The following is a 14946-nucleotide window of genomic DNA, read 5'->3' as shown; positions in this document are numbered from 1 at the left end:
ATATCCACATGTCCGTAGGTCCATACAGCCATTGGAGAAAACAAGGTAGATTTATGTGAGCAGACATGGAATGAATTGAAAAAGTATGTTGAAAACATTATTATCCCATTTTTACTTAAAATATATTTTCATACATTTATTAGCAAAATGTACCATACACACTATGCATGATCTGGGGAAAACAGACCAAACTGTTGTATATTATTTACAGTGGGAGGTTGGGATTCAGAGACTTCAAACATTTTTTAAATGTTCTTTGTTGCAGGGTGGGGGGTGGCAGAGAGAGGGAGAGAGAGAATCTCAAGGTCGATGCAGGACTCAATGTCAAAAACCCGGAGATCATGCATGACCTGAACTGAAATCAAGAGCCAGATGCTTAACCAACTGAGTCACCCAGGTGCCCCTGAATTACTTTTATAATAAAAACTTTTAAAGATTTTTAGATGGGGAAAAAGAATCCTTCATGCTGATGAGCTTGTAGTTTTTAATTGGAAAAGGTGGATATTATCTGTCACCAGAAATGTCTCCCATCTGGAACCTGTAAATATGACCATGTTAATGATGCTTAAAAATCAGTAACACTTCAATATAAGACATAAAACCATAAATAAATTTTAAACGAATATTGGTGGATATGTATGAGATCTTAGAATAAAGACGTGCTAGGGATAAAAAAGCCAAAGAAAAAGGCACAAAGGAAAAGATGAAAAGGTTTTTACAATTTTAAAAAATGTTAAAGGTCTTATTATTAAAAATTTCTAGGGATGCCTGGGTGGCTCAGTCAGTTAAGCGTCCGACTTCGGCTCAGGTCATGATCTCGCGCTCATGAGTTCCAGCCCCGCGTCGGGCTCTGTGCTGACAGCTCAGAGCCTGGAGCCTGTTTCAGATCCTGTGTCTCCCTCTCTCTCTGCCCCTCCCCCACTCATGCTCTGTCTCTCTCTCTCAAAAATAAATAAACATTAAAAAGAATGTTTTTTTAAGTTTCTATCATGCCTGCTATGTTCAGACTCCCTTTTCAGGGAAAATGATTGTCCACAAGCCCAGCTGCTCAGGCAGCCAGATTTCATACCATGTGACCACTGCCTCCCGCGTTAGCCAGCTGGACCCGAAGAAGGCATGGGCCCCAAAAAAGCCTCTTCCTATGATCCTCCATGATAAGTGAAGCTGGTTGTCACCTGCACTCTCCCTCTTGCTCTGACTCAAAGATCACTGAACCAAGAAATGGAGGTAGGGGAGGGGGAATAGCTTTTTGGCGGGGGGAAGGGGGGGCGGGGTGCTAACACTGAAAAGTCGTGATGTAGAGGAAAGCGAGACTCCAAGGGACCATGGGCCAAACCAAGGGTGGGAGGAGAGCACGCCAACTCTGGCCAAATAGAAGAGGCTTTGACAAATCAAGAATGGTAAGTTGTGGGGGCGCCTGGGTGGCTTAGTCGGTTAAGCGTCCGACTTTTGCTTAGGTCATGATCTCACAGTTCGTGGGTTCGAGCCCCGCGTCGGGCTCTGTGCTGACTGCCAGCTCAGAGCCTGGAGCCTATTTCAGAGTCTGTATCTCCCTCTCTCTCTGACCCTCCCCTGCTCACACTGTCTCTCTCTCTCTCCTGGAAATAAATAAAACATTAAAAAAAAATACCACAAAAGACCATGATCAACTGGAAGATAATGACAGGAAAAACAGATAATGTCTTTCATATACAAAGAGTTTTTATGAATCAATAAAAAGGATTTAAATACCAAACTAGGAAAAAATGGACAAAGGGCATGATAAATAATTTAAAAAGGAAATATTCATATTACCATTAATACAAGTAAATATATTCTAGTATCACTATCTCACTAGTAATCAAACAAATGTAAACTAAAAACTCGCTTTGGGGGAAATTAAAATACTATTTTTTATTTTTTTAATGTTTATTTATTTTTGAGAGAGACAGAGTGTGAGCAGGGGTGAAAGAGAGAGAGATGGAGACACAGAATCTGAAGCAGGCTCCAGGCTCTGAGCTGTCAGCACAGAACCCAAGGCAGGGCTCGAACTCAGGAACTGCGAGATCATGACCTGAGCTGAAGTTAGATGCTCTACTGACTGAGCCACCCAGGCGCCCCTAAAATACTAATATTAAATATAAGAAAAGATGCAAGTAAACACACGCCCTCATTCACTGTTGATGGAAATAAAAGTCAGTACAACTTTACTGAAAGGCAATTTGGCAATTTGTATCCTAACAGTGAAAATATTCATACCCTTTGACCCACTTTCTAGTTAGAGATCAAATCTTAAGCAAATCATATGAAATATCCACAAAAGAGATCCATCAAAGTTACATCTAATGACAAAACATTGAGTACCTAAAAATCATACATAAAGAGATTCTTTAATTCTTGCCTTATTTATATACTAGGTATTACATGTTATGTTGTAGAGATTTATTTTGGGGCACCTGGGTGGCTTGGTCAGTTAAACGTACAGCTTCGGCTCAGGTCATGGTCTCACAGTTCATGAGTTCGAGCCCCGCGTCAGGCTCTGTGCTGACTGCCAGCTCAGAGCCTGGAGCCTGCTTCAGATTCTGTGTCTCCCTGTCTCTCTGCCTCTCCCCCTCTCAAGAATAAATAAACATTTTTTAAAAATTTGGGGCGCCTGGGTGGCTTAGTCGGTTAAGCGTCCGACTTTCGCTTGGGTCATGATCTTGCGGTTTGTGGGTTTGAGCCCCGCGTCGGGCTCTGTGCTGACTGCCAGCTCAGAGCCTGGAGCGTGCTTCAGATTCTGTGTCTCCCTCTCTCTCTGACCCTCCCCTGCTTGCGCTGTCTCTCTCTCTCTCCTAAAAATAAATAAAACATTAAAAAAAAAAAATTTAAACTTCTATGACGGGTGTTCTGAGAGAAGCGGCAGTTAAGCGCTGAGGGAGCCCAGGATGGCGCAAACAGCAGTAACGCTGTGCGTGATGTGCTCTGACTCTGCTCTAGAACTCGCTGGGTTCCTGACTCCAAGCCTGCAGCCTTCATCCCCAGCTGTGGCTCTTGGACTTGTGAAAGCACACAAATGACAGGAGAGGGGGCTGCTGGCCTGCGTGAAGAACCACCGTGCATTTTTAACAAATCCTCTCCCCCGCCCTAGGGCACTGGTGTAAGTGGCCCCCCTCGAGAACCCCTTCACCTTGGGGATGCCCACCTCTGCCCAGGAGCATCGAGGAACTCATTTATTTGCTCATTTCACCCAGCAGATGCTCGCAGAGCCAGATGCCAGGCGCCAACCTAGGCCCCTGGGCCGTATCTGTGAACAAAGCAAAGATTCCTGGCTTCATGAGCTTTTGTTCAGTACCAGGGAGAGAGACAGAATTTTTTTTAAACCTTAGTAAATAAGTAAAGCACCTAGACTATTAGAAGAAATACCAAATAGATGGGGCACCTGGGTGGCTCAGTCGGTAAAGCATCCGACTTCAGCTCAGGTCACGATCTCATGGTTCATGGGTTTGAGCCCCGCGTGAGGCTCTGTGCTGATGGCTGGTTCAGAGACTGGAGTCTGTCTTCAGATTCTGTGTCTCCCTCTCTCTGACCTTCCCCTGCTCATGCTGTCTCTCTCTCTCAAAAATAAATAAAACATTAAAAAAAAAAAAAAAGGAAATGCCGAATAGAAACAAAAAGAAAGACAAGGTTGAGGACGGTTAAAGGGGCTGGAGACCGGAGGGGGATGGATGGGGTCAGGGAAGGCAGAGGGCAGCCCCACAGGTGTAAGGAAACAAGTCCAAACCATACAAACTCCATGTCAGACCTTAAGTTTCCCCTCTAAACTAAAAGGCCTAAGTTTCAGCTTCCCCGAAACTATCAGGCAGCTACACACTGCCCAAGGCCGAAGAAACTGCCCACCACTTCACTCCACCACACTACCTTGGCAACGCCCAATCAAGAAAGGCCAGCAACTATAGATAAATCTCAGCTGCCTAATGTAAAAGTTAACCCATTAGTCACCGAACAAGACTCTAGGCTCGCTCTATGGTTGGTTGAATTTAAGGGTACCCTGAATGTTGTAATTGGATCCTGCCAAAAGTAACAGATACTCTGGATAACATGTATGGTTAAACCCGCTGTCAATAATGCTGTATAATTACGACTGGATCACTGTTCTCGTGTCACAACTTCTGTACCTCCCCCGTCACAAACCTTATAAAACCCCTACTCTTGGGGCGCCTGGGTGGCTTAGTCGGTTAAGCGTCCGACTTTCGCTTAGGTCATGATCTCGCGGTTTGTGGGTTCGAGCCCCGCGTCGGGCTCTGTGCTGACTGCCAGCTCAGAGCCTGGAGCCTGTTTCACAGTCTGTGTCTCCCTCTCTCTCTGACCCTCCCCTGTTCACGCTGTCTCTCTCTCTCTCTCCTAGAAATAAATAAAAATATTTAAAAAAAAAAAAACCCTACTCTTGCTTTGTTCTGGACTCACAGCACGGATCCACCGCGCTGGTAAAGTCTGTGAGTCCGAGCTCGAGCCCGTAATAAAGCCCTTTGCCTCTGCATGCGTGACTCGGTCTCCCCCGTGGTTTCTGGTCGTTGAGGATACTGTGATCTGGGTATAACATAGGCACTTCCAGACAGAGGTAACAACCTAAGCAAAGGCCCCAAGTAGGAGTGTGTTTGAAGAACAGCTGGGGAGGGGGGGCAGTGTGGCTGGAGTGGAAGGGGCGAAGGGGGAGAGGGTTTTGAATGAAGGCTGGAGAGAGGTGTAGACGGCTCAGGCGAGGCGGGGTGGTGGGGATGAGAAGCAACGGTCCTGGGTTTTTGTGAAGGTTGGACCAACAGAATTTGCTGATGGAATGAGGTGGGGTGTGAAGGACAGTGGAGTCAAAAATAATAATAGTGGGGTTTGGGGACACCTGGGTGGCTCTGTCCGTGGAGCGTCTGACTCTGGATTTCGGCTCAGGTCATGATCTCACGGTTCACGAGATCGAGTCCCGAGTCCGGCTGTGCGCTGACAGCGCGGAGCCTGCTTGAGATTCTCCCTCTCCCCCTCTCTCTGCCCCTCCCCCACTTGCACTCACTTTCTCTCTCTCAAAATAAATAAATAAACATCAAGGAAAAAAAAATGATAACCAGGGTTTCTGGACAGAGCAAGTGGGAGGCAGAATGAGCGGGCTTTGGACAGGGCAGGCTAGCGGCTTGGGGTGGGGGTCTGAACCACCACCAAGTAGCCACTTGGACTAGGGAGGCAGCTGAACCCACTGGTCTGGAGGTCAGGAGAGTGATCCGGGGTGAAGGTCACTGGTGACCTTGATGAGCACAGCTCCTATCGGAGTAGGAGGCCAAAGCCTGGCCGAACGGGTGTCAGGGAGGAGGGGAGAGGAGCTGCAGAGGAAGCTAGAAAAGGCAGCACCTGAGATTTGTGTTGAGGTCCTAAAAGGTGAGACGGACAGAATTCAAACCCGAAATCCACACTCTCAACCCGCACAGCCTCCCGCAGCCACAGAAGGTGGTGGGGAGGGAGTGGCCTTCAAGGGGATGATGAACACCGGCACGCAGGGGTGCGGGGTGGACCGTAGCAGAAGCACAGCTGTGAAGGGATCACAGGGCGATTTTTTTAAAGCTTCCAGGTGGTTCTACAGCGCAGCCCAGAGTGAGAACCGGAGGAGAGGGCATCTGAAGGGGAGAGTGCAGTGACTGACCTGAAGATCAGGCTGAGATGAGCACATACTCATTCGACACGTGGGGAAACCGAAGCAAAGGGAGATGAGGTCACATACCCAGGGTCAGCCTGAAAGTGGCAAAGGGGGAACTAGAAGTCCAGCCTCTTCTGCAACCGCAGGGAGAAAAGAGCCGGCCCAGCCCTCCTGCAGACGACTCCATCTGCAGTTGCAGCCCCTGTGTTATAATACACACTCACCACCCCCCAGCTCTGCTCCAGGGTGACTCCCTCAGCTGTGGGCACCGGACAGGACCAGAGAGCACAGGGACCATACTTCCAGAAGAATTTTCAACCCAACAGGTGAAACAAGACAAAAAGAATGCTTTTCTTCAAGGTTGCTACTGAAGCGCTCCATTCCACAAACATCCAGCCCCTGTAGCCCCATGGCAAGAGCTTTGCCATTTTGTATTTTTAAGTTTATTTGTTTGTTTTTGTGAGAGACAAAGACAGTGCGAGTTGGGGAGGAGCGGAGAGAGGGAGGAAGAGAGAAAATCCCAAGCAGGCTCTGCATTGTCAGCGCGGAGCCCGACGCGGGGCTCGAACTCACGAAACTGTGAGATCAGGACCTGAGCCAAAACCAAGAGTCAGATGCTTTAAACCGACTGAGCCACCCAGGTGCTCCTGCCATTTTGGGTTTTTTTTTTAATGAAATATTTCAGATGAACAAAAACTACAGAAAGTAGGCTACTGAGCATGACTCCTGAGGACGGTTCAATCAAGACGGATTTCATTTTCAGAAAAAGCAGACTGACTATACAGCCTTGGGGGCTCAGAAGCCAGACAGCCTGGGTTCGGATTTGGGCTCTGATACTTACTAACTGGATAGCCCTGAACGAGTTACCCAACTTCTCCCAGCCTCAGTTTCCCCCACTGTTAAGACGGGCATACGTGGAGCACTTGATTCATGGGGTTGTCCTGAGGATCAAGTAGCTTAATCCCTACAGAACATACAGCAAATACTGCCTGGCACATAGGAAGGCTTCTGTGTGTGTTGGGGGGGGGGGGGGGGGCGGGTCCTGACTTGGAAAGTTCTCAGCTCCAGGACCAGCTGCAGAGGCTGTGGAGGTTGTGAAACACTGCCCAAGCACAGACCATCCTTGTTCCCAACCCACGTGCTTCGGTGAGTGTGGCAACCCCAACCTCAGCCCCCGCATTTCTGATGCTCTGAGGGAAATTCCTAGAAGCTAGTAATAACAAGGATGACTGAATTCCAGCGTGGGTTCCCGGGAAGGGACTTCCCAGCAAAGAGTTGGGAGTTTAATACCAAGGTTTTAGGAAGAGAAGAAACCCGTGAGGGGCTGGGCATCAACCCTGTCCGACAGGGGCTGCGTTTTCAGAAGCCCAAACCCAAGTCCGCCCATGACTCTGCCCTTCCCTGCTCTGCTGCTGTGTGAGCTTCAGGAATCACTCAACGTCTCTGAGCTTCTCTGGTTCAGTGGGGCCACAGGGGCCTATCCAGCAGAGTTGTGGAGATCATGGGGGCAAAAGCTGTAAAAGCGCGTGTCCCTGTGAGAGGGTTGAGACCCTGTGCCCTGGGCTGGGGGGCGCAGAGAACAAGACCGGAGGCCTGACTGTCCACACTCCCCGGCCTCGGGCCCGCAGAGAAGGTGGAGGTGGGGCTGACGCATCACTTCCTCCCTCGCAGGCTGTCGTGAAAGGACTAATGGCAGCTCCAAAGGACACCAGGTCCTGCCCCAGCGGCCCAAAGGTATCTGAGAAGAAGGAGGCAAAACTTCTCTGCCCTCCCACGCTCCTGACCTCCCGGCCTGGAGGCCCGCGCTGTGACCGAGTCCAGCCTCACTCCACGTGAATCGGGACTGCCTCCTAACTCAGATCAGGACATGGCTCAGAGATGGGAAGTCACGTGCCCAGGGTCTCAGAGCCCCCCAGGAAACACTGCCAGGACTCCAAGGGCCAAATTCTCCCCGCTGTACCAAGTAGTTCACAGGAAGGTACTGACTTCCGATAACAACGCCCCATGCGAGCTGGGCCTCTACCTCCATGCTCTCTGGGCCTGCCGTACACTTGATCATTCACTGGCACGGCCCTATTCACCCCTCAAGATGGGCTCAGCATGTCCACCTCCGTGCCTGCCCCGACACCCTATCCTACAGTGTAGCCGCTGCTTTCGCAGGCCGCAGCCCTGCTTATCGGAGGACTAGAATTGTTAAGCCGAGCCCATGCGAAGGAGTGATGAGGCTCCGATGCCCAGCCCGCCAGCTAGACCCAGCGGCCAGCCTGGCACATACAATGTTCCTGCAGAGGGTTGTGGCCTCGGTGAATGCGCTGCTTCCTCCTTAAGCCCCTCCCAGCCGCAGCCCCTCCTGAGTGCGGGTGAATCCGTGCAGGGCCTAGGGCCCCACTGCTACTTGAAAAGGGTCCTCTTCTCTTCCCTTCCCTTAGCCCCTTAACAAGCACGACAGAGACCTGTCAGAACGGCAGGCAAACTTCCAGGGTCATAACAGTTGTCAAGAAGGGAGTCTAGAATCAAGAGATCCGAGGTTAAGCCCATCAATTTCCTCATAGGGAGACAGAGCAGGGACAGGACTCAGATCCCGTCAACCCTGACCGTGAAATCCAATATTCCTGGGCTGGCTCCATAAGGAGGAAAAAAAAAAAAAAAAAGCTACAGCTCTGGCCTCTGGAATAGCATATCTTGCAGGAATTCAGAGGGAGGATGCACACTTGAATGGAGGATGTTTACTGCAAAGACTGGCTTAGACCAGACCAAAACAATGTGCAAGAGGGACCCCAGGGCTGAACTTGCGCAGACTTTTCCTCTCATTAGAATACTCAAAATCACGCCAGGGGGCGGTGATTTGACATGCTAATTAGACCTACCACACACAAAGAAGTATGACCTGTAAGTGCTCCGGTGCTAATAAATCCCCCTGCGCACACACATGCTTCCCCGGCCCCCTTTTCCCACCTAAGTTTCTTTTCTTTTTTTCCTTTAAGTTTATTTATTTTGAGAGAGAGCGCGCGCAGGAGAGGAGCAGAGAGGGAAGGAGAGGGAGAGAATCCCAAGGAGGCTCTACACTGTCAGAGTGGGGCCCCACCTGTGGCTCGAACTCATGACCTGAGCTGAAGTCAAGAGCAGCAAGTTCAACCACCCAGGCGCCCCCCCACCTAAGTTTCTTTGAAAAATGCACCCTGCAGTCAGCCTGCAGATTCTTTCGTTTGTGTTGCCTCCCTTGTGATGGAGCGTAAGCCCCCAATAAAGCGTTTCCTGGAACTCTCAGCCTCTTCCGAATTTCTATGGTTTCAAGAGCCCACGGGCCGGTTTGGGATCCAGAGTACAAAGCCCCGGTTTCACTTTGGATCTTCACTTCTCCAGCCAGCCACCAGAGACTGAAGGGCGCCATGGCTGGAGAAAGGCTCCTGGCCCACTCGTTCTAGATTTGGCAAACGGACAGGTCAGGGCTGACCAGGAGGCGTCACAGGCCAGCCCAGACAGTAGACACGCAGCCCCTCTATTCCAGGGAGGTCCGGACAGCTGCTCTAACAACAGATGACATCTGTCAAGCCCTGAGAGGCAATGGCACTAACAGCAGGGAGGTAGGGGCTGTATTCCCTGTGATGAAGGAAAAACAAAGGCAAGAAAACTGTAGTGTCAATTGCATTTCCTTACAGCTTGCAGCTCACCCTGATAGACACCCAAAACATGCAGAGGGGACCTTCCTCAAGGAACTCACGGCTGCCTTAGTGCCTTATGTTTACATTTTATTAAAGACTAAAAGTAGGGGCGCCTGGGTGGCTCAGTCGGTTAAGCATCTGACTCTTGATTTCGGCTCAGGTCATGGTCAACTGGGCTCCATGCTGACAGCGCAGAGCCTGCTCGGGATTTTCTCTCCCTTTCTCTCTGCCCCTCCCCTGCTTGCTCTCGCTCTCTCTCAAAATAAATAAATAAACATTAAAAAAAAAAAAAAAAGACTAAAAGCAACCTTATCTTAACAGCAGCTAGCCCCTCAAGGTCCTGAAAGCCTTGCTTTGAAATTCCTTAGAAACTTACTTTATCTTGATCCCGCTCCCTCCCTCCACAAACTTAAAAGTATAGAATCAGTTGCTCCTGGTGGGGGGGGGGGGGGCGCCTGGGTGGCTTAGTCGGTTAAGCGGCTGACTTTCGCTTAGGTCATGATCTCACGGTTCGTGGGTTCGAGCCCCACGTCGGGCTCTGGGCTGACTGCCAGCTCAGAGCCTGGAGCCTGTTTCAGTCTGTGACTCCGTCTCTCTCTGACCCTCCCCTGCTCGCGCTGTCTCTCTCTCTCTCCTAGAAATAAATAAAACATTAAAAAAGAAAATTAAAAAAAAAAAAAGAATCAGTCGCTCCTCACAATCCCAGTGCAGTTCTTTCCTGTCCCCGTGCTAAAATTACCTTTTTGCACCAAAAACATCCCAAAATTCCTTTCACAGCCTCTTGCTCACAAATCCCACTTTAAATTTCATCACTTGCGTGCAGACTAACAGGGAGAAGTTGTCCGTAGAAAAATTTTGAAACAAGAAGAACATGCCAAAAGTCAATCGGCTGTTTATTATCATCAGGCACCAACGATTTTAAACAATATTAGTGATAAAATACTACTCCCCCCCAAAGCTATTTCATTGTCTAAGTTCCGCTTGCTGTGGTTACTACCAAGATTTAATCATATGTATGAGCCTCAGATCACCACGTTATTATTTCCTTTCCTTTAAAAACTTTTGCCTTTGGGGTGGCTCGGTGGCTCAGTCGGTTAAACGTCCGACTTCAGCTTAGGTCATGATGTCACAGTTCATGGGTTTGAGCCCCGAGTTGGGATCTGCACTGACAGCTCAGAGCCTAGAGCCTGTTTCTGATTCTGTGTCTCCCTCTCTCTCTCTGCCCCTCCCCTTCTTGCGCTGTCTTTCAAAAGAAGCAAACATTTTAAAAAATTTTTAATAAAAAATAAAATAAAAAACTTTGCCTTTTACATGGAAATTCAACCAGAGAACACCCAGTTAGATAGTCTGCGGACACACAGACTCAATCACTGTCCAAGCTCCAATGGCTCAAGGGCAATTCTGAGCTTGCTTTCCACACAGTTTGTGTACCAACTGTCAAGGTCCTACATTTTCCTGTGTTTAAACAGAAGACAAAAGAATTGATTCTCACAGCAGCAGAAGAAACTAAAAGAGAAATGGCACATTTTCATCAAGAGCTAGATTTATTCTAAAGCAATTGGATTAAATAAATGTCAGTGTTCACTATCATTCAACCAGGTTCTCGGATTTTTCCAGAAGAAGGAAAACTTGGGAGAATTTTGCCAAATAAGATAAAAACGTATGATGAATTTTCTGGTGATGACGTTGTAGTGAAAATGTTCCACATGTGGAGATATTTAAAAGCCAGCAGATTGATTTTTTTTTTAAGAAGCAGTATCACAATTTCTGGAATTTATTCTGAAATGTGCTTTTTATGAATCTCTGACAGACTTGTTCTCACGTGTAAGACTTTTCCTATTTGTGAATCCGTGGTTTCATGTGAGAGAAGCTTTTAACATTAAAATTAATATAAAGTGCTTTTCAGGGGCGCCTGGGTGGCTCAGTCAGTTCGGCGTCCAACTTCGGCTCAGGTCATGATCTCATGGTTTGTGGGTTCGAGCCCCGCTACAGGCTCTGTGTTGACTGCCAGCTCAGAGCCTGGAGCCTGTTTCAGTCTGTGACTCCCTCTCTCTCTGACCCTCTCCTGCTCACGCTGTCTCTCTCTCTCTCTCTCGGAAATAAATAAAACATTTTAAAAAATGCTTTAAAAGAAAACAGTGTTTCTCCGAAAAAAAATCAATTAATTAATTAACTAAATGATCACTCAGATATGCCAGGTACATACTGACGTCGGTCACCTTTTTGTGGACTGAGATAATAATAATAGTGTATTTCGGTCGAGCACTAAATCTGTATGTGAAACACTACTCTGAGCACAGCCTTGTATTAAGGCATATAATCTTCACTTTAGGGAACAGAGTAGATTCGAAACAGGAAGTGCTCAGAAAGAACAGCAGTTGGCACACAAATTCACCGCCAAGAGCTCGGTGAGAACACAGCCCCAGGTGGGTCTACTTCAAAAGCTGGTGAACTGAAGCATTTGCTAAGCCCCTTTATGATTTCTGAACCACATCAGATTAGAAAAAGGAAAAGTGAAAGCCTGGAAACCGCTGGCCCGGCTAGTCATGCGGTGAGTCAGCTGAGACCAGATAAGTCCCGGAGAGAAGGTCAGACCCAAGCCCACATATTCTGGTCTGACTCTGGAAGGCAGCACAGGACCTTTGGGGAGAAAGTCGCCCCCTGCTGCCTCGGGACAGGTGTCTGTGCCAGGGGAGCAAACACGGAGACTTCTCCACCAGGCGCTGGCTTACCCCCATCTGACACCCGATGCCCGGCGGCGGCCCCTGGAGGGGTGGGCCCACGTCCTCCAGGATCCTTCCCAAAAGTCAGAACTCCGGCTTCCGGCCCATGAGTGCCCCCTGAAACACACCCCCCACCCCAGCCCACGCCGCCCCACACTTACTTTGGAGGCTCGCATCTTTTTTCGTGCTGTGGACCTTCAATTTCAGGCTGGAGTTCGGTTTATCTGCTGCGCAAAGGCCTGAGGCTTGGGGGGAAGCAGGGATTCGTTATGTCAGTAATGGGGAACAGCCTTCCCAGGACCCCAGGGTACGGGGGCTTCTGGCAAAAGGGTCGTGCGCAGTTCTCCTCTGCCCCTCCGGGGGGCCGCCACCTCGCTCCTTTCCAGTCCCTCGCCGACTCCCTCCCTGCCCCTGAACTTGGCCGCGAACTGGACGAACCCCCCTCGAAAGGTCAGGGGAGGCTCACCCCCGCCACCAGAGAGGCGGCGGCGCGGCCCTGGGAGCGCGATGTGTCGCCCGCCCAGGGTGGCGCAGGTGCCAGGGGGCGCCTCTGCTGGCGGGCTGCTCCCTAACTTCCTTCCTCCCGCCTCGCTCAACTTCGCCGCCGCGCACGCAGCGGTCTGGGACCCGGAGGGCCACCCCGAGCATCTCGCCTTTCCTTAAGTCCGGACAGGACCTCTCCACCCACCTCACCGACTGGAAGGCAGCGCCAGCCACCAAGGGATGGGCTTTAATGGCCGCAGAGGCCGGGCCAGCGTAAGGTCACCCAGCTCCTCCCCGCGCGGCTGACTAATGAGAGCCGGTAGAGCTCCCTGCCCGGCGACACGGATGGCCGGCTCCGGCCCCCGGGGGGGGGCCCTGGGGCCGACAGGCCAGGGTGCCTCCCACTCCCGACACCGCCTCTCTCCACGCCCTCCTCCACCCAGAGGCGTCCTGAAACTCAGTTCCAGCGCCACAGTTCCAGCGCCACGGCATCCTCACCCCTTCCCCCCGACGCATGCTTCCGGCTGCCCAGGATTTGAGGCCGTCTTGTATTATCCTCCATCTGTATACACAGCACACTGGAGTGTAATCAGTTCACGTACTTCCTCCATTCAAGAGGGCTCGCAGATTAAAACTATATTAAATTTGAAAGTCATTTGAAGGCAAAGGTCTAGCAGAAAGAAAGCACTTTGGGGGCGTCTGGGTGACTCAGTCGGTGAGGCTTCTGACCTCAGCTCGGGTCATGATCTCCAGGTTGGTGGGTTTGAGCACCGTATGGGGCTCTGTGCTGACAGCTCCGAGCCTGGAGCCTGCTTCGGATTCTGTGTCTCCCTCTCTCTCTGCCCCTCCCCAACTTGCACTCTGTCTCTCTCTAAAAAATAAACATTCAAACAATATTTTAAATAAAAAAAGAAAAAGAAAAGAAAGAAAGAAAGAAAGAAAGAAAGAAAGAAAGAAAGAAAGAAAGAAAGAAAGAAAGAAAGAAAGAAAGAAAGAAAGAAAGAAAGAAAGAAAAAGCAAGCAAGCACTTTTAACTTTTGGGTCTTAAGCCCTCAGCTAGCCCCCAAAGATGGCACACAGCAGGCATCCGAGGAATGAATGAATGAATGACCTAACACTGGCCTTTCCTGGCACTGAGTTCTGACTGGGCTGTGACTCCCTAAAAGTAGCACCAACTCCTGTTCACGTCTCTTCTGGTCACTGCCCACCCGTCCCTGAGCCTTGCAGTCAAGATGCCTGGGCTGTCACTTGCTAGAGGGTCCAAGATGCCCTTCCCTCTCTGAGCCTCAGTGTATTCATCTCTTACACGGAGTGATGATGATATTGGACAACATGTAAGATACTATATAAAAATACATTCCCCAAAGGGAGAGCAACAAAAGAAATAATGCTTGTAAAGTGCTGAGCCTGTTGAATGGCACGTGGTGTAACCTCATTGGGGCACGTTGGCCGCTAACATGCTCATCAACATCACATGTCATTCACTAGCTTCCCAACAGGACAGTCAGAGGTGACACAAATCATACCAGAGCTTTATGGGCATTTAATTGTAGTGAAGATGAAGCAGGTGACTTGTCTGTAAAGCAGGCCAACCCCAAGGTGGAAAGGTTCAGTTTTGAGCCCACCAGACTGATTTCTGCTTCTCCTAACTCAGGATTACCCTGATGGCACTTTCCTTCCCTCCTCCCCATCACTGTGCTGTGCCAGGAAAAACAAAGCATAAAGCATACAGGGCTGGGGGGGGGGGGGGGGGGGGGGGGGGTGGAGAGACTGGCTGAGGATGTCAAAGTGATTTTTACCTTCCACAAGCTCTCAAAAGAGGAGCTCCAGGGACGCCTGGGTGGCTCAGTGAGTTGAGCCTCCGACTCTTGGGTTTTGGCTCAGGTCATGATCTCAGTTTGAGTTCGAGGCCCACATTGGGCTCTGCGCTGGCAGTGCAGAGCCTGCTTGGGATTCTCTCTCTCTTCCCCTCTCTCTCAAAATACACATTTTTTTTTTTTACTTTTAAAAAGAAGAGCTCTGTAAGACAGACCACAGGCTGAGAAGCTACCAAATGATGTCGGTACCATCACCAGCAAGTCTCTCCTTAAGCCCCATCCCAAGTCCATCGTCCCTGTATGGGTAGGAAGCCACGCCAGGATCAACACCAAAGCCCCTGGTCTTTTCTGCAACTGCAGCCGCTGAGCCCTGTTCTTCCTCTGACCAGGGAAGAGGAGTATTAACTAATTAATTATTTGCAATGTCCCCATTCTCTGCCTTTTAAAAAAAAATTTTTTTTAATGTTTTTTATTTATTTCTGAGAGAGAGAGAGACAGCGTGAGCAGGGGAGGGTCAGAGAGAGAGACACACAGAATCTGAAACAGGCCCCAGGCTGAGCTGTCAGCACAGAGCCCGACGCAGGGCTCGAACCCACAAACTGTGAGATCATGACCTGAGCCAAAGT

The 14946-nt window shown here is 49.7% G+C and overlaps 1 protein-coding gene across 4 annotated transcripts in view; it reads right to left on the bottom strand.

Annotated features, from left to right (window-relative positions):
* LOC120249171 (phospholipase A and acyltransferase 3-like) overlaps positions 1-12833 on the bottom strand; it is a 34474-nt gene extending 21641 nt beyond the window's left edge. Inside the window, exons 1-3 of one of the 4 annotated variants that reach the window (XM_039257658.1) lie at positions 12709-12833; positions 12182-12265; positions 5860-5934 (exon numbers count right to left, since the gene is read on the bottom strand). In XM_039257658.1, the coding sequence (XP_039113589.1) occupies positions 5860-5934; positions 12182-12196 (90 nt within the window). In that variant the 5' untranslated portion in view covers positions 12197-12265; positions 12709-12833. The other 3 variants (XM_039257660.1, XM_039257659.1, XM_039257661.1) reach the window with 3 other exon arrangements.
* Between the last annotated feature and the right edge of the window lie 2113 nt (positions 12834-14946).

This window comes from Hyaena hyaena, unplaced genomic scaffold, assembly GCF_003009895.1.
Source record: "Hyaena hyaena isolate Hyena2069 unplaced genomic scaffold, ASM300989v1 scaffold_632, whole genome shotgun sequence".
NCBI lineage: Eukaryota > Metazoa > Chordata > Mammalia > Carnivora > Hyaenidae > Hyaena > Hyaena hyaena.
This window is presented reverse-complemented; position numbering and strand designations above follow the sequence as displayed.